General features: G+C 44.9%; 1 protein-coding gene across 1 annotated transcript in view; it reads left to right on the plus strand.

Annotated features, from left to right (window-relative positions):
* Nucleotides 1-23,637, plus strand: part of LRMDA (leucine rich melanocyte differentiation associated) — a 1,104,570-nt gene that overhangs the window by 577,448 nt on the left and 503,485 nt on the right. Inside the window, exon 3 of the mRNA XM_082639797.1 lies at nucleotides 18,550-18,676. Within this exon, the coding sequence (XP_082495923.1) occupies nucleotides 18,550-18,676 (127 nt within the window). The remainder of the gene's footprint in view (nucleotides 1-18,549; nucleotides 18,677-23,637) is intronic.

A 23,637-nucleotide genomic window follows, 5' to 3' on the forward strand; every position in this document is an offset into this window, starting at 1 on the left:
CCCAGTCATGACAACCAGAGCCGTCCTCATACTTTGCCACATGCCCTCCAGGGTGGGGGGGCAAAGTCACCCCTGGTTGAGAACCACTGATCACATCCCTTCAAACAATTGTGGGGATCACTGTGAGGGCCTTCAGTGTTCTCTTAGGAGTGGGTACAGACCCCTCGAATTAGGAAGGGGTGATTATGGGTACATGCTAGGCAGCTGTGGAGAGTTAGAGGAACTCTACAGGCATCAAGAGGTCAGACTTGCAGGGAGTTTTAAAGACATGGAGGGAAAAGTAGCTTCAGGGGATGCACGGTGTTGCAGATCTGAACATTGGAATTAACCGGGCTCTGATCATCACATGACCCAGGGGTTTCTGTGCTGCTCATGAGTAGGAAAACTTTCATCTCGGCTGGCCCAGCACTATTCTAGTTAAAGCCTGTTTTCCTGGCATAATCAGTAGTATTGCCCCTTGACTCTGGGAGATGCCCCAGTTTAGACAACAGATTATATGGTGGTCCTACCCATGGGCCAGACACAGCCCACTGCTGTTTGTGGACAATACCGACATGAATTTGGATGCCTTTGGGTAGAGCGTGTACTCTGATTCCTGCAGTCCTCACCACTCCCTATTATATTGCCTGCATTTTCTGTATTTTCACATTTCTAAGATGTACATTTTTTCCCCACAGTTTAGCACCCCTGAATCCATCTCAAAATTGATGGCTTCTTAAAATTGTCATTGGCCAGGAGGCAGCTGTGATATTATTGTTGTTGTCAGTAAACACTTCAATTTGGTTATAGTTTGTTCTTATTATTTTCACTTCAGTTAACTTGTATGTGTTTTTTTTTTCTTTTTTTTTCTTTTTTGCGGTATGCGGGCCTCTCACTGTTGTGGTCTCTACCGTTGCGGAGCACAGGCTCCAGACGCGCAGGCTCCGGACGCGCAGGCTCAGCGGCCATGGCTCACGGGCCCAGCTGCTCCGCGGCATGTGGGATCTTCCCAGACCGGGGCACGAACCCGTGTCCCCTGCATTGGCAGGCAGACTCTCAACCACTGCGCCACCAGGGAAGCCCTTGTATGTGTTTTTGATATCTCATGTGCTGTTTAAAAATTCACTGTGATTTGACATTGAAAGACAAAATTATTGTGTATATGGAGAGGGCATACACTTGATATTATAAAGCAAATATTTGTCATTGGAGTAAGGACCTTGATTCATAGCTTCTTGCAAAGCAATGAGCAGGATATAAGAAAGGAAGAGAGTTCCTGAGACATTTTAAGGTAGGAAGCATTGGGTCATTTTTAACTTGCAGTGGTTTTTCTCTCTTACCAAGACATAGAATAATGGTGTGTCTGTAATGGACAAGCCTTGGATTCCTTGAAATCTAGGGTTTCAATACCTGATTGGTCCCTGAAGGTGTTTGAGTTGGGGGACCCCCCTCTTTCTCACTTTTGTACACGTAGAAATGATGTGGGGAATGAACTGTACATATCCAGACCTCACCCACAAAGAACCTGATTTGTAGGTCGGGGTGGACCTTGGCATCTGTATGTTTAATAAGTGTCTCTTGAGATGCTGATGTGCGTGGTCCACAAACTGCCTTTCTAGACACCCTGGTAAAGTCACCCCTCTTTCTTTATTCCACTCTGGAAGAATCTGAGGTCCAGAGAAGGAAAGGAAGGGCCCTGCTCACGCACAGTGTGTTGAGTGAGCTGGACTGGAGTCCAGTCTGCTGACCGCTGGTGCCTCACTGAACACTCTTTAACTGAGTCGGGGGAGGACTGCTGAGCTGGGTGGCCAGCTCAAGGGAGCTTTGCCTTTTGGGGTGTGACCCGGAGTGAAGCAGCTGGGCTCACTTGCCTGGCCTCTGAGCACTCCGTACTGTGTGTGTGTGTGTGTGTGTGTGTGTGTGTGTGTGTGTACATATATATACGTACACATATACATACTTGGTACCTGGGTGTGTACCTTCGTTTTTGTTTGTTTTCCCTGCATATGTTGTAGAAAACATGTTATGTTAAAGAAGGTAAGAGTATTTTTGAGGAAAGGAAGTGGGGCACATAGAATACATAGTGAGAGGAGCAGGAAGCAGAAGAGAAAGTTTCCAGGTGAGTGCGGCAGGGAGAGAATACAGGACTGGAGCCGGGGTGATCACCCCTTACGTTTCCCCAGTGCTTTTTCTCGTCTACCAAGAGCTCTCCCCAGTTTTCCTTTGCATGTCCAGGTTTGAAGTGGGGGACAAGGGGGTTGCCTAATGCTAGGACTGCCTATCCCCCCTCCCCAGTGCAGTCCCTTTACTCTAAGGGGAGAGACATTTGGGAAGCCAGTCAGACTCCCCTACAGCCACCGGACAGGAACTCCTTCCAGGCCCCTATACTGAGCTGGCCGCTCAGGGGGCCCTGGGGTGGTGCCTGGACACGGCCTGTCGGGAGTGTGTCCTCCAGGCTCCCCTGGGAGTTTCCCTCCAGCCCTTCCCCGGGTCGGGGCACCCTCCCAGATGGCGCTGAAGGAGAGGGCTGCCCTAGTGTGCAGGCCTCCTCGTAATAGCTGCCCTCCAAGGACACCCTTCCTGCTGTTGAGAAAACCTCCACCTGAGAAAACAGAATACAGCCTGTGGTGGGTGTGTGCACGAAACATACTTATTTAGAAATTCAGAGCCTGTGCAAAGGTAGCCTCGATTTTCCCCTGACTTCTTCTGAATATCTTATGCCTTTCACACTTCTTCCTAATTTTGTCTTTAGAAGTGGTATTTTCCAAGCTTCCTGTAAAGAAATAGCTGAATGAGCCTGTATTGTAAACATTTCTGGGGCTCTCTTGGCCCTGTCTTCCGGAAAGGAGACAGGATCAGGATTTGGACCTGCACCCAGGGCAGGTACGTAGGTTTTCTCTTCCTCCTACTTAGCTGCCACTAGGAGAGATGCAAAGAGATAGAACCCATTGGGCCTGCAGTCCCATAAGCTTTATTTGATTGTCAAGGAGACAAGAGTAAGACACCTAGGACGATAGGAGAACAGACCAAGTCTGTGGCCCACTGGTGGAAGGAGTGTGCAGTGCAGAAGCCCTTTGGGAGTTGAGTCCAGGCATGGTCAGCCTGGGTTTGGCTCAGCCTGAGAAGTCTCCTCTCAGGAGGAGGTGTTTAAGCTCCACCTTGAACTGTGGGTGAGAGGTACAACAGCAGAGAATAGGTGGAGGCGTTTCAAGTGACAATAAAATGACCAGACAGGTTACCCAGTCTTCCCGCAGGTCTTGGCAGGTCCTTAGAAGGTGATAGGAATAAAATCTGGAGGTCTGACTTGAAAGTCGGGTCAAGACAGATCAAAAAGTTAGCTTTGTCAAAGGCTTTGGGCCCATTCTTACCTATAGACAACCCCTGGTGATCCCAAGTCATGAATCCACCCAGAGGCCTGTCCCGACCTGAGTTCCCTTGCTTTGAAGTGGGCTGTCCTCTGCAGCATGAGGAAATAATTTGCTGCCTGCTTCAATGAACCATCAGGAGAGCCAGCAGACCTAATGACATGTGAGAATATTAACCTCCTACCACGAAGAGCTGTGAATCTTGAGCGGCAGTCTATAATTCAACCTGGACTCCTGAGCCAGACCTCTCTGGCTTTCTGTCTCACTCACTTTCTCACTTACACCCAGAGAGCGAAGGAGAGACCTGCTCATAAAACTTTATATTCTCCAATAGTGCAAGCCTTGCTGAGCTGTTTAGTAATGAGTGACTTTCCTTTTGTAGTTGTGGAAAAAAGAGTACCCTCAGAGGCAGGAAGCAGGGGGTAGATTTTGTTTTTTCTTTCTTTCTTTCTTTTTTTAAGTTTTATTTTATTACTTTAGTTTTTTCGTCCAGTTTTATTGATATAGTAGACATCCAGCACAGTATAAATTTAGGGTGTACAGCGTAATGATTTGACTGACCTACATCATGAAGTGATTATCACAGTAAGTTGAGTGAACATCTATCATCTCATATAGATACAAAATTAAAGAAATAGAAAAAACCTGCTTTTCCTTGTGATGAGAACTCTTAGGATTTACTCTCAACGACTTTCATCTATAACATACAGCAGCGTTCATTATCTTTATCATGTTGTACATGACATCTCTAGTACTTATTTATCTTATAACTGGAAATTTGTACCTTTTCATCACCTTCACCAATTCTCTCTCCCCCACCCTCTGGTAACCACAAATCTTTTTCTATGAGTTTGCTTGCTTGCTTGTTTGTTTTTGAAGTATAATTGACCTACAACACTATGTTAGTTCCTGGTGTACAACATAGTGACTCAATACTTCTGTACATTACAAAATGATCACCATAATAAGTCTAGTTACCATCTGTCACCATACAAAGGGGAGAATTATTTTTCACATTGCATTTTGCATAGGATTCTTCTAACATGGGGAAAATGCATGGTATCGTGGAGGTGACTGTTAGAATGCTTGGATAACCAAGCTTTTTTGTAATTCTGTACTTTGTCTTAAAAATTAAAGAAAAATGGAGGTTAGGACACTAATCTTAGGACACTTGAGTCTTGGAAGGGATCTTAGAGGTCTTTTAAGGTCACCTGGAGGCAGTAGGAGCACTTAAACCTCATTGTGTTATGGCCAAGTGTTTTTGCCCTTGTTTCATGAGATCTTGGGCCCCTTGAGGACATGATAATATCTTAACCAGGTGTGTACTCCCAGGCCTGTCAGAATGTTTGATCTTTCAAGGCCTCAAATAATGTTAGTCAAAAGATGGAGCAAATCATCTGCTGCAATCCCACATTTTGCATATGGAAAAAACCAAAGTCCACAAAGTAATATACTCATGGGCATAGCTAGAGGGTACTTGGGCTGAAGTCTGCCATCCTGGTTATATGACTGCTGCTCTTGGTGGTAGAACACCATTGTGGGGTTTTCACAAGCATTGTGTTATTCTGATGGAGGTGATCTGGGAAACTCAGTGAAGCCAAGCACAAACATAGGACCAGAAGACCAAAATCAGAAGATAAATATGGAAATGAGAAATTAGCTGGGGGTGGGACATGTTCAAGGATGTAGAGTCATGGCTGCCAGGCAGAGACACCTAGCACAGTAGGAGTCCTTGGACCAGGAGAGTATTCCTCACTTTGCTAGAAAAGCCAAGCCCACCAGGCTCCAATGCAGGTGAGAGCAGACCTGTTTCATTCACCCTAGGTAGGGGATGCTCAGTTAATATTTGCCGATGGAGGAATGAATGAATGATCCATTCTGTGCATATCAGGGTACTGTTCTATTCAGCCAGGCCAGTTAATTTCCATATCTCAGTGTCTCTCCACAATACTGGACACAGACAGCCTTTTGATGACATATAGATGTAATGAAATCAAATTTTTTCCCTCTGCTGACTTGATGAGCACAGTGAATGCAAAAGCCGACGGTTAGCGTCCACTCTGGATATTTGTAATTCTCAGCCTTTCTGGTCTCTCCAAATTGCTCTCCTCTTTCTTCTGCCACTTTGTTGTTGTTCTTCTGTTTAAAATTAATTTTATTAAAACAAGTCAAATGAAAACCACTCCTGTCCAGGGCATCTCAAGGTCCATTCATTATGGCTTCTTATCTTGGCAGGCGATCGACATGGAAAGGCAGCTCAGCCATTATGCACATACAAAGCCCATCACTTCCCTACCAATGGCCAATCCATCAAACATTTATCTTTTGCCCTCTGAGCACTGTGTCACTTTGCCTGTCACTCCCTAGTGTAGGATGCCTTGAAAGATGAGAAAACGCAGGGGTGGAGGGGTGGTATTTTTTTCTCCCCCAACTTTTCCCTCCCCAGATAGTCCTTGTTAATCAGATTTCATACTTGAGACTTAAAACTCTCCCTGCACCCCTGCCCTTCAAACCCCTTTTCTGGCCGTAGGAAGGTTGGAGATGGCCTGCCACATTCATGCTGAACTTTTTAATGAATGGTGGCATAATTAAGGAAATAATAAAACTTTGGTTTAGCTTGGGGGTTTTTCTCCTGCAGGCTACTTTAGAGCAGAGAATGTTACAAAGGGAAGAGATGTCTGAAATAATTGAATCCAGCCTCCCCAGTTTACAGAAAATTATGGGGCAAGGATATAACTGCAGCATGGCAGGAAAGTAGTCACCAAGGCAGGACGAGGATCAGGGTCCCTGGTCATTCTTCAGACAGAGGTTCTCCCAAGCTGCTCTGTTGCCAGATGATTCTGAATAAGTGTTAGTATCTCTTGGAAAGCTTTGGCTACTTGCTTCCTTTTCTTTGGTAACTAATTACCTCTATAGGAAATATACACGTTATTGTTTGCAAAACAGTCTTTCAAATATCAGCAGTCTTTCAAATATCAGCAATCCTTATATTTATCTAGGTTTGTTTATACATACTTTATCCCATGTCTTCCCCATTCCAATATGTGCAAACTATACAGGTCAGGGATTTACTTGCCCCTGTGGTGGATTAGAAAATTAAACCTGAGGGGTGTTATATTTCCAAAGTCTTACAGCACATCTAGGAAAACAGAGCTCCTGCCCCTAATATAGTGGTCTTACTTTGTGTGTCATCTTACTGTGTTTTGTGTTTGGCTTCACTGAGTTGACAAGATCAGAACACCACGTGCCTTGGAAAACCACCACTAGCACATTCTGCCCCCAAGGGCAGCAGTCAGATAACCAGAGAGGCAGACAAGGAAGAAAGAACCTTCGTTTAGTCCCAGGAAAGTCCCTTGTTCATCGCTGTACATCTACAGGCATTGTCTCTCTCCTCTTTGCCACTTCTGTTAGGTGTTGGTCCTCAGGGCCCAGAATGTGCCACTATATGAAATGGAGCCCAAACCTGACACAGTTGTTCTTTGAAAGGTTTTGCAAATCACAGAGCAAGGGCTGCTTTGGAAGAAGGAAAATGGCTCCAGGGGCAAGCGACTTTTGGAGGTTACCATATCTCCCAGGGCTTTCTTTCCTGAAGGAGATATAAAGCTATCCTGTAGTCTGGGACAGAAAACATGTTTTCACCTTTTCCAGCCAACTGGGACCTCACAGAATCAGCACTTGGCACGTTTTTGCTGGTTTTCCTGGCCCGATTCCATTCCAGAGGGCCCTGCCCATGGGGAGCTGGTCTTTGGGCAAGTATTTGATGAGGGCCCCTCTGGGTCTCTAGGGCCTGGAGGCCCAGCCATGTAAATGTCTCCTTTTCTGGTTGGTTTGCAATGAGTAGACACCATCTGTTGAATTAGAAATTCCCTTTGCGGAGGGTGGTGAAAGCCGCATGTGGAAGAGACACTGTTATCTTTCAAGCACACAGTTCATGAGGTTGAAGAGCTGTGTTCTTGGCCCAACATATGTTTGCCCAATGGCCATGGGAGCCTCCCCTACCGGGCGCTGGATTCCATCCCATGGCGACGTGCACACATACCGCGGCTGCAGCACACCATGTCCGCGCCCTTACATCTCCCCAGTAAAGAAAACCTCCATTTATAGAACCCGCCAAACAAACTCACTCTTTAGACTCTTAAAAACAAACAAGAACCCGAGGCCACAGGCTCCATGCGTGCATGTGTGGTTTTGTAAAATCTCAAGCCGTGAATCAAAATAATTTTAGAGACGTAGTCAAAGCCCAGAACCAAGCCCTGTCACCAGGGTGGGAGAAATGTAGGAAAGATGGGCTGAGAGGAGAGGAGGACAGCCAGATGGGCAGAGTGATGGGAACAAGACGTGGGGACATCTGACATGTTCATAGGGGGAGGGTACCTGGTTCCTCACCTCTGTCCTTAGGGGCTCACTTGCTGTAATAACTTCAGGACAAACATAGGAGGATGGGCCTAAAAGGTGACCACTAAAGCCCTCGTTACTTTTCTCTCAACATCTAGAGCCCATCTTGCCCATACTGCTTAATATATGCTGTCCTATATGATTTCTCCTCCTTTCAAGTTTAACTTCTTTCTCTCTTCCCATACATGAGAAACCCACTGGGAGCAGGTGCCATGAACTGTGCATCTTTCGTATCCCCAGATGGAGGTGCTCATTGAGAACCTGACATACTGGAAGTGGATGTCACAGACAGGCTTTCTGGTTCTCAAGAAGCTTTTTGGAATATCCATTACTGGAGTGCCAGAATCACATTCTCTCTTCTTCTCATGTTCTTTCACCACCACCTTTGGCATAAAGTGCAAGTAGAGGCTCAAAAGATGAGAATGCAACTGGACTAAGACTTGTCTGCTCAAGCCCATCTCCTCTTTGAAGTTCTCCCTGAGCCAGCCCTCCCCACCCAGAGCAGTGCTTATCATCCCAATCTAACCCACTACCCTGTGTTCTATGGCAACTCCTTTCTTGTCTGTGTCTACTACTTAACGGTAGGGGACTACGCCTCAGCCATCTCTGTAGCCCCAGAGTTTAGCAGAGGGCTAGGCACCGAGTTGGGGCTCACTACATTTTTGTAAATGAATGAATAAGCTATAGAGGTACATGCCAAGGGGACCGTTAGCTGGTAAATTTCAACCCAGCCCTACCTAATGAATACCTAACCTCGTGAGAACCACATTAAAAAAAACTATAAGAACCCGTTCTTCAGGGGATTGTTCTAGGAGGGCTAGGACGGGAGTAGAGATCGAAAGGAAAAAGAATCTGAAGACCGTCTAGGTTGATCATTACAATTGAGGACCTATAATGAATGAATTACAAAGAGATATACTGTGTTTTGGTAAGGAATGTGGCAATGGTGAATTTCCACTTCTAGACCTCCACTAGAAATTATTTAGAGGTAGTTTATCACGGTTAAGTTGAGGGAACACTGCTCTTTATGTCCAAAAGTTCTAGACACGTCTTGGTCACTAGGTATGGTTTCAGTCAAGCCACTTTACCTCTCTGAGCATTAGTCACCTTCTGTGAAGTGGTGAATGGAACACCCTAAAATACCCCTAGGACTCCAAGTCTGCGTGTCTAGGAAGAAGACTGTGATGCATGCAGACAATGCTGTGGCTCTGACATCTGGTTTATTGGCTGTAAGAGGCTGTAAGTGTGTTGACATGTGCCTCTTTAGTTATGGGGATGTCCCCCTAGTTAGGGAAACATTAAAGAGACCTTGCAGGGCTTCCCTGGTGGCGCAGTGGTTGAGAGTCCGCCTGCCGATGCAGGGGACACGGGTTTGTGCCCTGGTCCAGGAAGATCCCACATGCCGCGGAGCGGCTAGGCCCGTGAGCTGTGGCCGCTGAGCCTGCACGTCCGGAGCCTGTGCTCCACAACGGGAGAGGCCACAACAGTGAGAGGCCCGCGTACCGCAAAAAAAAAAAAAAAAAAAAAAAGACCTTGCACAATCCCAGCTAGAAGATCAGAATAAGGCACAGAGTTGAGTGTGATGGGGAATGACAGAGCTAGAGCTCTCTGCTGCCCTCTTTCCACCAGGCTGGGTCAGAAGGGACCCTTCTGGCAGGGAAGAAGTGGCTCTTGGCAGCCCTTGTGAACTGTGGTTATAGCAGAAGGAGCTCCAGTCAGAGAAGCACAGACTCTGGATAGAATGTTAGTGGTCGCTGAATCTCATCTTCTGTATACAGAAATTCCTTGTGAACATCCTTTATGATTCCCAGTCTCTGATCAAATTCATATAATGACTCATAAGGTAGCTCAATCCTTTGGCAAAAACAGCTCTCTATTTTTAGAAGTTTGTAAAAAATTGATTCAAGACCTCTCCTCCCAAATTACATCATTTTCTCAGATCAAAAAATTTGTTTTTGATTCTGCCTTCTGTCATGCCATAGACTCACTACTTTGAAACAACTAAGCCTCCTCTCTTCCTGGTTAGGTAATCTTGACGGTCTCAGTCACCGTTCCTCACACCCTTCCAAACCAGCTGGTTGTTCTGGTCACGCAGTGTTTCCGAATGCTGATGCTCCTTGGAGTCCGGCACTGAGAATTGAAACAAAGCTCCCAGTAGAGTTACTGAGGGGCCGGTAGGGTGGACTAGGATCAGATTAGCTTCTGTGGTGGCAGCCCCACTCTGGAGATTCATGCTAACTAAGCCCTCTTTATACACACTCCTCTTTATCTAAGCCTCCTCCATCTGCTGTTTGGGAAATTGTTTTGTTTTATTTAAAAGTAATATTTACTGGAGTTTCTCATGATTATAAAATACTTACTCGTGTTAGAAAATCTAATAACTAGTGAAAACTGTAAAAGAGAAGGAAAAAATCCTATAAACTCATTACTTAAGGGTTAGTGGTATATATCTGGGATCTGTCTATCTATCCATCCATTCATCCATCCATCTACAGCTAGGTATGTGGATATGTATGTATGCATCAATGTGTATTTGTGTGTGCAGAATTGTCATTAAAGTCCCAATGTACAAAATTGTGTATTAATAGCAGTTTGTAAACTAGAAACAACTAACAAAGACTAATGACTCTTGGGACTTCCCTGGTAGTGCAGTGGTTAAGAATCCGCCTCCTGTGCAGGGGACACGGGTTCGATCCCTGGTCCTAGAAGATCCCACATGCCGCGGAGCAACTAAGCCCTTGCGCCACAACTACTGAAGCCTGCACACCTAGAGTGCGTGCTCCTCGACAAGAGAAGCCACTGCAATGAGAAGCCTGCGCACCACAACGAAGAGTAGCCCCCACTCTCCACAGCTAGAGAAAGCCCGTGCACAGCAACAAAGACCCAACACAGCCAAAGATAAATAAATAAAATAAATTTATTTTAAAAAAAGACTAATGACTCTTAACCATCAACATGGAAGACATAGTACAGATGAAAATTTGTGTAGAGAATGGAGGCAAGCACATGGATGACTTTTAATTTCCATGTGTGAGATCTTTGTGTATTACCTGTATTATAACTTAATTTAGGTGCTTAAATAGATAATGTGACAGTTTTACTGGCTCCATAGATATCTGCCTTTAATATCATTTTAAATTGGTGCATGGGGGCTTCCCTGGTGGCGCAATGGTTAAGAATCTGCCTGCCAATGCAGGGGACATGGGTTCGAGCCTCGGTCTAGGAAAATCCCACATGCTGCGGAGCACCTAAGCCCGTGCGCCACAACTACTGAGGCTGCGCTCTAGAGACCGCAAGCTACAACTGCCCACACACCAAAACCACTGAAGCCCGTGCACCTAGAGCCCACGCCCCACAAGAAGAGAAGCCATCTCAATGAGAAACCCACGCACCACAACGAAGAGTAGCCCCTGCTTGCTGCAACTAGAGAAAGCCCGCGCACAACAACGAAGACCCAAAACAGCCAAAAATAAATAAATAAATAAATAAATTAAGAAAAATAAGTTGCTGCATGGTGTTTCATCATACAGATATTTTGAGCTTTATTTAATAATTCCTCTATCATTAGGCATTTAGGCTTGTTTACAATGTTGTTATAAATAATGCTGTAGTGAACATATTTAAACCATATAGACTTCTTTGATATTTGCTGAATAAATTCTTGGAATTACTGGATGAATAGGTGATAATTTTTAAGGCTTTAGTATAAATTCACGCCAGAAAGGTTATAACAGTTTCACTCTCCCATTAGTGTTACCTTGAACTTTTGACAAGACTATGTTAAGAGTTAAGAAAACAGTGCATTTGCTAGTAAGGTGAAAATATCTTGTCTAATTTGAATATTTTGGATTCCCAATGAAGCTGAAATTTCACCCCACATTTTCATTATTGACCATTTGCATTCCTTGTGTATTTTCTCTCCATGTCTTTTGATCATTTTAATCCTAGGCCTTTCAGCTTTTCCTTAATGTTTTTCAAACACTTTTCATATTAAGGATGTTAAACCTTACACTATCAGAGAGATTGTAAACATTTTCTCCAATTTTCATTTGCCTTTTAATGTTTTAATTAAATGGGTATTTTGGGGTAGTGTTTACATTAGACGTTGAAAAATGTCATCTTGTTGGGCTGAAACAATGGCTTGATTCTAGGAGGATCATTTTGGTTCCTACTGCATCCTTTAAAATATCTTTCTAGGTGCTGGCCTCCATAAATGTGATAAACCTGTCCTTAACCAAGTCATTGGCAAAACATCAGGACCAAAGTCCCCAGACCCTTCCCCCAGAGCAAGCTGAGCCATTAATTAGTATTCTTCAGGTATATTTTCAAACCGGTTATGACTCTAGCTAAAGTGGTCATTTTCTAGTCTACTTTTTGCTTTTCTGCCACAAGGATATCATTAGAATTAGTAGAATTCTTTTCAAAGACATTGTGAAATGGGGATAGAGTATACATCTTTATTCCTAGCCAGCCATCCGCATTAATAGCTGGCCTCACAGAACTTGTCCTTAATGCACAGAAACTGCCTGTTTGAGAAGCTATGCTATATTAAATTGATTATATATATATATACTACCTTATTATACAAAGGATTTGAGCTAGCTTATTAGAATTAGTAAAACAAAAAACAATATATAGATTGTCTATAAAATATTTATAAGCCTTGACAGTGAAGTTAGAAAGCAGATATAGAGACCATGGGGTACTGCCTTTTTACAGTTGGGTCATAATTTAGTTCTGAGCTTCCTGGCAGCAAAAGTGAAAAGGGTTACATGATCACATACATGATTTATATTGTCCTATAGTATAGGACAAGAAAATAATGGCTCCTCAGAGCTACAGTCTGACTAGAATTCCATGTAGGTAAGTTTATGAACTTATCAATCTACAGTTTATAGAATTTTACCTTCCTTTTCAAATAACTGGAAATGCAGGCACTCATTTCTGGGCTCCTAGCTCCTTGCTCATTCTCCATAATTCTTGAGGGAACATATTTAACAGTTTCTTTTTTTGTTTTACTGTTACTAAGTATGGTGCATGATGGCTTTGGACTTGATCCCACATAGAGTTAACAAACACCTAGCTACCTACCTTAGATTTTTGACTGGTCTTGGGTTCAGATCTCTTATACCGTTCTTGAATTTTATTCTCTGAGGATCAGGGATCATCCATCCTGACAGGGGGCTCAATAGGGCTTTGCAAGTGACTTTGACAAATTCCATGTGATATGCTGTCGCATGGTGTCACTGTACACTGTCTTACATAGCCTAGAGCCTTTTCCACATTCTCCTAATTTTTAAAGACACATTCATCCTCTATTGATATACTTACCATATAGACAGTCGATTTATATTATTATTTGTACATATACCCCTGGTTATGTGACCTGAATGACAGAAAAATATGTAGAAAATACATAGTGCCAGCTGTACATATAACACTATGTACAGTGACATACTATAGTATATATTATCTATAGTAATGTACTATATATTATGTACTGTCTATGGTTATAGGATATAAAAAATGTTTTATGGCAGAAAGAAAGGATTCCGCTCATGGGTTAGATGAACAGCCTTTCTAAAACTGTCTGTGCCACTGGGCCATTTTCTGGGATGGGAGCAGTCATATCACAATTTTCCTATTCTCATAGTTTTTCCTTTATTCTCCACATGTAGCTCTGTGCTGTCTGTCCTGTCCTTGTAGCTTTGGTCACGACCTCTTGTAAGTCTGTGTGTAGACATTCAACAAGAACCTGCTGTGTGCCAGACACTGTACTTGGCATGGTGGGGAGGGGTAAAGTGTACAAGTTGCTATTTCTGCTCTCAAGTGCGATGTTTAAATTATTTAACAGTTGCACTGACCAGTCAGAAAGATCTGGGCTGAAGCAGGGTCCTTGAAGGCCCTGTGTGATGAGGGTGAGAGGGACACTAACCACTTAAGTGGCTGAACTGTGGAAAGGTCTGGGAGCTCTGGGGAGTGGCCAGGGTAACAGGGTGGGGCACCCAGGGTATTCAGAGCTGCAATTTTTTACCAATTGGTAAGGAATTACTGAAATAGTTTAGTAACCAATACTGGTATATAGGCGCAGACTTGCCGAATGTCACTTCTGCCTATTCTCAGTCACTTGGCCTTGGGGTAAAGAGAGGGAGGCACTCTGGCCTCTGAAAGAATGCCGATTGAGGGATTGCCCTGCTAGCCCTTGGCTGGTCACTCTGAGGCCTGCTCTTTGTCCTGCCCTTCATGCTATTGGCAGCATTTTTCTCAGCAACTCACAGGCTCCTGGCTGATCAGTAGTCAGCTGGCTAAAAGGCACTGAGCCCTTACTGTGCATTTGACAACTTTCTGGGTATTTCGGAGTTTGCCCTGAGATCCCTTTTTGTTGGGAGCTGGGCAGACAGGAGTCATGCAGAAAGACCGTTACAGAGCAGGCAGTGGCTGGCCTGAGCAGGTCTGCAGAAGTAGCCAGTGTGGCAGACATCAGGTATATGGGTTAGGTCCTCTAGGATTTCCACGGCCTCTCCAATTTCTCAGTTAAAAATATGTATATGGATATTTAGGTAGATATCACAGAGGGAGTAGATAAAGACCTTAGTAGAAATCTTCTTTTCTTAATTGGTTCTGGATTTGAGGCAACTCTGGTTCCACAAAGGGATACTTTTCTTTCTCAGGGTCTGTGGTTAACTGTCTCCCCATTCCCTGCCCATCTCATGTCAGGCAGAATTATCATCCCCGCTACAGGCTGGGAGCTGAGGGCTAGTTCTGACCATATAGCCTGTACCCCAGGAAAGAGATTGGCAGTTCTTGAACCGGGAATTTTGGATGTGTCTTCTGATGGTTTTCCTGGCTGTTTTTTTTTTTTTGCTGGGGAAGGGGGAGCTACATCTGAATACCTCTTCTGCCCAAACCTCCCAGCCCTGCTCTGGTCCGGGCCCTTCTCCTTCCCTATTCTGACAACTTTTGGGGAAAGGATGGAGGCCACTGAGTGTGCGCCCACCCAGGAGCAGAAGGGATTGGGGTTCCAGGCGGTCCTGCTGCCCTGCCTGAGGTCCCTCCCTCTGTGAGGCTCACAGCACTGGCCTGACTTGCAGAGGGCGAGGGGCCTGTTTAGCGCCGCTGTTTTTGTAAGCTAATGAAGGCAGAGTGGGAGCCACGGGCAATGATGCTGGGATATTAACTCTGACAGGAAGCTTGATCATAATTATCTTAACGAGGATAGGGTTAATTACAGTGGAAACTTAAAAGTTCTCTCTGTTTGAATCCGCTGGAGCTGAATGCATTGTGATGTTTTGTCATTTTGATGTGACTTTGGAAAAGGCACTGGGACTCTCCCAGCAGCCGCAGCGGCTCCTAGGGGAGCCCAGCCGGAGCCCTGAGAACGAGGTAGCCAAGATGGTACCTGTGGGTGACATAATGGGCAGCTTTCCCGCTGGTGGAGCGGAGGCCAGCAGCCTGCAGTGCACTTTGGAGGTGCTGATTAGGTTTCTAGAGCAAACCACCTGGCACAGATTGGACCGCACACCGGGTCTCCCTGCCTGCCCTTGACATCTCCTTGCTGGGCCGGGAAGACCTCTCTCCAGCTGGCTGTGCCTTGCCTTCCCTGTCCAGCCCCTGTCCGTGGCACTCAGACCTGCCTGGCCTTCCCAGCCTACCCCTCAGGCGTTTGTAGCCACAGCCAACCAAGCTGGCGGGTGACCCTGGAGTGACACTCACCTCCTCCACCAGGGCTCTTGGGTCTGGTGTGCATTTTGCTGTCCACACCCAAGGTTATAGGGGAGAAATTCCAGTCCTGCCATCTTTTTCTTGTAGCTACCATAGCTGTCCCTTGAACAGCATAGATCTGTGTGGACCCTTACAGCCTTTTTTGCCTTGTCATTTAATAGCACACATCTCTTTGCAGGCATCTTGTATATAGGCGTATGAGCTCAAAGATTGACCCGCATAATTTCTTTCCCCGTCTCCTTCTAGGAAAGCAGCAACAACAACAAGAGCAATAACACAAAAATAAACTTTTTTTAAAAGTAAAAACTGAAAGCACCTTCCAAGCATCTGTTTATTGCCTTCCACATGCCAGCCAAGCTCCAGAAATCCTGTCCCCTCCAGTTTTATCCTTCATTACGCTCTCTGCCTCCTGTCCCTCCAATCCCTCAGCTCTGAATTTAGCTGATTAAATCACCAAGTGCACACCCCAGTGATGACATGAAGACAGGGATTTATTAATTAGCAACCCCCACCCCCCATAACCTGCCTTTTAACTGAGCAGCTAACAATATGACATGGCAAAAAGGATCTCGAACCAGACAGGTGACCGGGGATTTGAGCCTGAGCTTCCCAAGTGCTCTCTGAAGTCTCCCTCCTGTTTTGAGCTCTGCCCCAGAGCCCACCCTGGAGGGAAAGGCATCTCTGGGGGCACTCCTGCTAGTGTTCCCGGCTTTGTCCTCACCATGTGGTGTCATTTTGTCTTATGCCTCCCCTGAAGCACTCTTGGAAAGGAGCTTTCTTCTGCTTGCCAGTTGCCAACCCTTTGCTGATTCTCATGATAAAAGTATTATATTTGGATAACATAACTCTGGGACAACGAGTATTTGGATGCCACCTTTGACCAGAGCCCAGCTGATGTTTGTGCACAAAGGACTGATTAGCCATCCATTAGGTGCCCTGATGGGGAGGTGGCCATGACTCCCCTTGAGGTAAACGGGGGCTAGTCCTGACACTTTGGGATCAGCACTCAGTAACCCCCAAGGTGGAAGGGACTTCAAGAAAGCTTGAAGTTTCCGTGCAGAAGCCACACTTACTACACACCTTTGCACATCTCCTCTGCCCACCCCCTGCATCCTGAACCACCCCCCACACCCCTGACCAAAGGTCAGGGCTTCCAGAAAAATCAATGAGGAAGGAGAAGAAAGAAACCAGTATTTGCTAATAGGTTGTTAGTCCTCTCCCACGTATTCCCTGTAAGATCCTGTGAGCTGGGACAGCATAGAAGAAGGGAACTCAAGGGGGTTGTTGAGTTGCCCAAATTCAGGCTGCAAGTAAATGATGGCACAGAACTAACACCCCAGGCCTTCCTGACTGTAGGTGTATAAATTTTGTTTTGCCTTCCTGAAACATGAGGAAGGAGAGAGAGGAGGAGGAGGAAATGGAACTTGGTGACCCTGTTGACCCTTGACCCCAAGTGTATGCGGTATTGCCCCCTGCTATGGCGCAGGTAGTGTCAGTTACGGGATTAGACGTGGTCTGGGTGCTGGGCCGTGGCTGGGACCACCTGGAGGTTTGGGGCAGGAGTGGGGCTGCTGGTGGAGCTCTGGGCCCAGTGGAGTCTGGGGGTTGAATTGCTTCTTCACCAGGCATCTTTCTCACCTCCTCTTGACTTTGTAGTCCTATTGACACAGGTCCCACAAAGGAGAGATGGATGTATTCAGAAAGGTCTGGTGCTCAAGTTCACACTCACGCCACACATACAGGCACTGAACAGTCACATCACATGTACCGGCATTGCACACGCAAGTAGGAGGGTCTGTGATGGAAGGGCCATCAGTAAATGCATAAATAGCTTAGACAACATCTCCCCGATTCGTTGCATTTTATAGAACAGCCAGGCACCCCTGTGTGAGTCCACCCTCTGGTCAACGTCGTAGCTCAGCTGTCAGCCTGTGCAAGCTCAGCACAGCTCTTGGGTCTGGCAGGTGAACGAGCTGGGAGCATGTGGCCGTGTGAGTCCCTCCACCGGGCTGCTTTCTGTAATTACCATCTGCGTGCACCGGGCAGGCACATGCGCACAGCTGCCCCTCGCTGCCTGCACCCCCAGCAGCCCTGTGCCCCTAACCTTAAGAGTTAACTTTCAGCTACGTCTATTAACAGGGCTGTTTTCCCCCGATACTTTTTTTTTTCTCTGAGCCGGGTACTTAATTCTTTCCGATGCCTGTTTCTTTACTGCCCCGACATCTCCATTGCTGCATTCGGCACTTTTTTCAAAAAAAAATGAAGTGAGAAATCCACTTTCCATAAATTAAAACAGTAAACGTCAAGTCAGGAGCCTAGAGGCAGAAATTCCCTGAACCCCTTCCTTACCTCACCTCCCCCCGCCAAACAAAAACAAAAACAAAAAGAAATCATGAAAGAAAAAGAAACAGCCACTCAGACTGGACTGATTCCGTGCTTCCGCAGATATCTTGCCTTTTGAGGCAGCCACAGGGACACTGGGCAGAAGCAAATTAAGTGATTAGTAAGGAAAAAAAGCAGAGGGGAGAAAAAGTCAAAGGCGGTGAATGCAGAGAAAGGAAGCCTTCCTTGCCTTTTCCTAGGACTGTGTAGAGGAGGACCGCTAAGAAATGATACTTGAAGTTATATTTATTATTGTAAGAGGGGTATGATATTTCTGGGCAGGAATGATGGATGACAACTTAAATTTGTGTCCAGGGAATGAAGGTGAACTGTGACAGAGTTATTTATCTTGGGAATGGAGGTTAGGGTCAGCTGAGGCTGGGTGCCTGAAGGCACAAGACATTGACAAATTTATCCTGCAGGCCGTATCTGAAGCCCTTTGTTTTGGATCCTGGCTACTCACTAAGTGACCCTCATCCTTCATGTTGGCAATGCGTGAAGGATGCGGTGAGTGCCAGCGGCCCCTTCTCCCCCGCCGCCCCCGCCCCGGCTCCCGCTACTAATTCTTGTCATTCACTTTGCTGACAGGCACCAAGCCCAAACTATTCCCAGTCCTGAAAGGGAAGGTTAAAATATTTATTTCGGCTCATAATGGCCTCCCTGATTTAGTGCAGGATCATTTTTCCTGTTGCCTTTGTCATTGCAGGTCACTGGAAGGACTGAGCGCGTTCGGGAGCCTGGAGGAACTCATCTTGGACAACAATCTGCTCGGGGATGACCTCGTGTTGCCAGGGTTACCCAGGCTCCACACCTTAACCCTCAACAAGAACCAAATATCCTTGGCTCTGTCGCCACCCACACTCCCCGCCCGGCCCTGCAGTGGTCCCCTCCCTCAGGCCACCCCCCCCCACCCCCCACAAATACCTGTGAAATGTCAAATGAGTTTTATGTGTCAGCTAAATTAAAGCAGGTGAAATACAGTCCGTGGGCAGACAAAGCATTCTGTCTCCTGGCACTCGGGACACTTCGGAGTAATTTATTACAGGTCATTCATAAATGAAATGCACCATTATATCTTCCTGTTGGTCCATTTTAGTGTAGAGATCTAAGTTATGGCTGTAAAGAAATCTTTTTAATAGATAAAAATAGAGAAAGAAAATAATGTCACTGCTGCCGAGAAGGCAAAGCCGGGTTCTGTTTGCTTAGGCTTGTGTGGGAGAGCGACCTCTGGTGGGAAGCAGGCGGTAGTACCTCCAAGCAACCTTGGCCTTCAGGGAGGTTTCTGGAAGGCTTTGGCTCAGGCTTGGGGAATGCTTTTGGCCAAAGAGAAGGGGGAAGGGGCTCAGGTGGAGGATAAGTGGGAAGCCCTGGCCCAGCTCTGCCCTCTGGGGTGTTTATGGTACTAGGATGTTGAGGAGGGCCGAGGAGAGCCATTCTAGTGTGTGGTTTCTCCTTAAGTGGGTGAGGATCTAGCAGCCTGGGATGAGACTCAAAGGGACTAGTTACTCTGGATTCTGTAGTGAGGCTAAGAAAGGAATCAGAACCTTTATTCAGTGTAAGCCACACACCTCCTCCAGGTTAGAGTCGTGGACCTCCATGCCTGCACAGTGCCAGCTCGCTTAGGAGGGGAGTTTTGTCAGTTTTGTTAACTCCTGTATCTTCACACCTAGAATAATGTCTGGCGCAGACTTGAGGTTCAGTAAATGATTATGGGATGAAGAAATCATTATCATCAGCTGTTCTTTATTGAGCACTCCTGTGGATCAGACACTATGCTAAGTAACTTTAAGTGTATGATTTTTCATTCTTTCCAAACCCTTTGAGAAGGGTGTGGTTTGTCCATTTACCTAGATGAGGAAAGAGGTGAAATATAGGCCCACAGCCAGACATTTAACAAGATGCTAGGCCCCGGATTCAGTCTCAACTGTGGCCAGATCCAGAGTTCTTTCCATTTTACCGTGTTACTTCAGACTTGAAGTCCAATCACCTTGTTTTATTGATGGAGCGTTTGAGACCTGGTGTGGTTTTAATCACTTGTTGTTGTTCACGTGGTAAGTTAGAAATAGAAATGGGATGGGGGCATTTTCCCATAGAGTATGAAATAAAGCCAAATAAATATGTTAAGATTAACGTATATGTTTATGTCAGCTTTAAGACTGATTTGCACAATTATTTTTAGCCACTGTTTATATGGTAAGTCATAAGTTAATATTTTCCTTATTCAGTAAAATATGCTATTTGTGTCCATTAATAATAGGCACTTTCTTAGAAGAAGAAGAAGGCCTACAAGTAAATATCGGTCTTTATCATAATGAAATGTTGATGGATTTTTTTTTTCTTCTCCTATCCTTTGGTCAACCAAGTTTCCTAGTTGTTGCTTGAAAAGTTATTACAGTCAGTGTGTCTTATGGGTTCCTTAGCTGTCTGGGATGATCAGCTGGATGGTATTCTCAAATCAATTAAGAATAAAAGGATAATTAGACTAGAATTTGGATGATATGGTTCCTCCTATGGACCCCAATGTTCATATCCTGTGTCCCATGTCACTGTAGAGTATTGGAGTTGTTGGACTTGGGTTCACGAGTCAGCTTAATCATGTTTAGCTGTGTGGCCATGGTCAAGTAATCTTCTCAGAGCCTCTGTTTTGCATTGTTGTGTGTGTGTGATGTTACAGCTTTCACCTGCCTATCAGAATAACTCATAAAGAGGAATATGTGAAAAACTTTTTTGCATGTTGGAATCAAAGTACAATGATGACATAAGCAAGCAGGTTTCTGCATAGCTATAAAACCAGCTGCCGCTGCCCTGGGATATTGTCAAGAAGGCAATATAAAAAATGGTACAGTGAGAAAGGCTTCCCTAACAGCCCACAGATGAAGTCACAGGACTGTACAGCAAATGCTGTACAAATGCTAATCCCAAACTCAATTCCTGTTCTCACTCAGCACACTTCCTGGCCACTTCTCTGTAGTATTAATTGGTACGTACTGAGAAATGCAAGCTCCTTTTAGCACCAGCCTGAGCAAAACGATTAAAAGAAGGGCATACCAGCTGTGAGAGAATGTCATTTCATGCAATCCCAGTCTGCAGATGAATCAGTGGGTGATTTTTCTTTTTTTTGATCAACCACTGATTTATGTAATAACCAATTATTGGAAAGTATTTGTTGGATACCAGTGTATCTGAAATAGGTAGATTATAGTATTGCATTCTTCTATTACCACTGACAATTGAAGAGATACTGAGTAAGTATTGATGCCTGGCAGATTACCTGGTTAGTCTAATTAGGTTAGATTCTACTAATATTCATGCTTCATGTGAACTTACTAAGCATTACTGTCTCCCATTTTAGAGGATTCATTTTCATAACCTGGCATAGAATATACTGAAAATGCACAGGGATCCACTTTAGAATTAATTAATTAACTTTTTCAATTTATTTAAACTAAAAACAATAGCAACAAAAAAGCAGTTTACCATTTCTCCTACTCCCATCACCCCCTCCCTCTTCTGGCAACCACCAGTCTGTTCTCTCTGTCTATGAGCTTGGTCTTGATGTCGTTATTGTTGTTTTAGGTTCCACATATAAGAGAGATCATACAGTGTTTGTCTTTCTCTGTCTGACTTATCTCACTTAGCATCATGCTCTTGAGCTCTATCCATGTTGTCACAAATGGCAAGATTTCATTGTTTTTTATGGCTGAATAATATTTCCTTGAGTGTGTGTGTATCACAGTTTCTTTATCCATTCATCCTCGATAGAACTTCGGTTGTTTCCATACCTTGACTATTGTAAATAATGCTGCAGCGAGCATGGGGGTACATATATCTTTTCAAGTTAGTGTTTTTGTTTTCTTTGGATAAATACCAAGGAGTGGAATCCTGGATCATATGGTAGTCTTAATTTTTTGAGGAACTGTCATACTGTTTTCTATAGTGGCTGCACCAATTTTACATTCCCACCAACTGTGCACAAGGGTTCCCTTTTCTTCACATCCTCACCAACACTCATTATTTCTTGTCTTTTTGATAGTAGCCGTTCTAACAGGTGTGAGGTGAAATCTCATGGTGATTCTGATGATTAACGACACTGAGCATCTTTTCATGTACCTGTTGGCCATCTGTATGTCTTTGGAAAAATGTCTATTCAGATCTTCTGTCCATTTTGTAATTGGATTGGTTTTCTTTTTGCTTTTGCTATTGAGTTGTATGGGTTCTTTGTATATTTTAGATATTAGCCCCTTATGAAATATTATTTACAATTATTTTCTCCCATTCAGTGGGTTACCTTTTTGTTTTGTTGGTGGATTCCTTTGCTGTGCAGAATGTTTCTCTTTTTTTTTGTTTTCTTTTTTCAGTACGCGGGCCTCTCACTGTTGTGGCCTCTCCCGTTGCGGAGCACAGGCTCCGGACACGCAGGCTCAGTGGCCATGGCTCACGGGCCTAGCCGCTCCGCGGCATGTGGGGTCTTCCCGGACCGGGGCATGAACCCGTGTCCCCTGCATCGGCAGGCGGACTCTCAACCAGTGCGCCACCAGGGGAGCCCTGTTTCTCATTTTTAAAGGAATAAGGTGGACTGAAAAACAGTTTTGTTTTCAGTGTTGCTATCATCAGATATTAACAGGCTTCTTGTTTTTCCTTGGTTCAGTCCTTTTCTCCAATCTGTAGCAGTAATGCTCAGGGAGCAATGATGGTGGTGTGAAAGGGACTGCAGCTGAAGGCAATGTGTAGCTGTAGAGCTGGCCATTTATATCGCTACACTATAGTAAGTACTTTATTGCCAGTAGATACAAAAGATAACTAGTTAGCTTTTTCATGATGCAGCATGACTTCTTTCTCCCCTGATCTGCCAGTGTGATCATGAAGATTGGTTTACTTTCCCCATGCACTTGACCAAGAAGTTGTAGGATGAAAGGCAGGTAAAAGCAGCAGTAACACTACATGCCATTCTCTTATCCTATACTCTTGACTTGACCTTTTCAGCCAACTGACTCTCCTCCCTACTTATGGAAGTACTCCAGGCTCTACAACAGTTATGAGGTTCCATATTGCTACTCCATGAAATGCCTTAGACTAGGGCTTTGTCAGTTAGCTTTGCTGCGTAATAATCCACCCCAAAAATTAGTGGCTTAAAATAACAAATATTTTTGGTTTACAATTCTGTGCATCAGCTATTTGGGCAGGGCTCAGCTGGATGGTTCTTCTGCTAGTCTTGCTTGGGTCACTCATGCAATCACAGTTATTTGGAGGCTTGGCTGGGGCTGGATGATCTGAGATGGCCTTGCTTATATATCTGGAGGTTGGTACTGGTTGTTGGCTGGACTACATGTCTCCAACAGGCTAGCACAGGCCTTTCCATGTGGGAGGGATGCTCCAAGAGCAAAGCTTGATGTACAAGTACTTTTAAAGCCCTATTTGCATCATGGATGTTGCTGTCCCATGGCCAAAGCAAATCACGTGCCAAATATAGAACAAATATGAGAGGGATTCCAGAACCCAAATCAAGCATCTGGCAAATTTCTTCTCAATTCACCTTCCCAGCTGCACACTTCCTCCTTATCTCCCAGCCCTTTGTTCCACTTCTGTTCAGCCCTCAGCTTTGGGGTTCTGTTCTGGTAGACCTAAGAGCTTGGTTGTCCTAGTCTACCTCTTCATCTCATATTTATAGCTTATCTCTCTCTTCTTTCTTTGGCTTGTTTGGACTAGTCCTGTGGTCACTGGCCATGGAGTGGACTTCCTCTCCTCAACACTCATATTCTCACACTCTCTTCTTCTTGCTCACCCATGAGTATGG

This window comes from Mesoplodon mirus (assembly GCF_964341445.2).
Source record: "Mesoplodon mirus genome assembly, chromosome: 2".
Classification (NCBI taxonomy): domain Eukaryota; kingdom Metazoa; phylum Chordata; class Mammalia; order Artiodactyla; family Ziphiidae; genus Mesoplodon; species Mesoplodon mirus.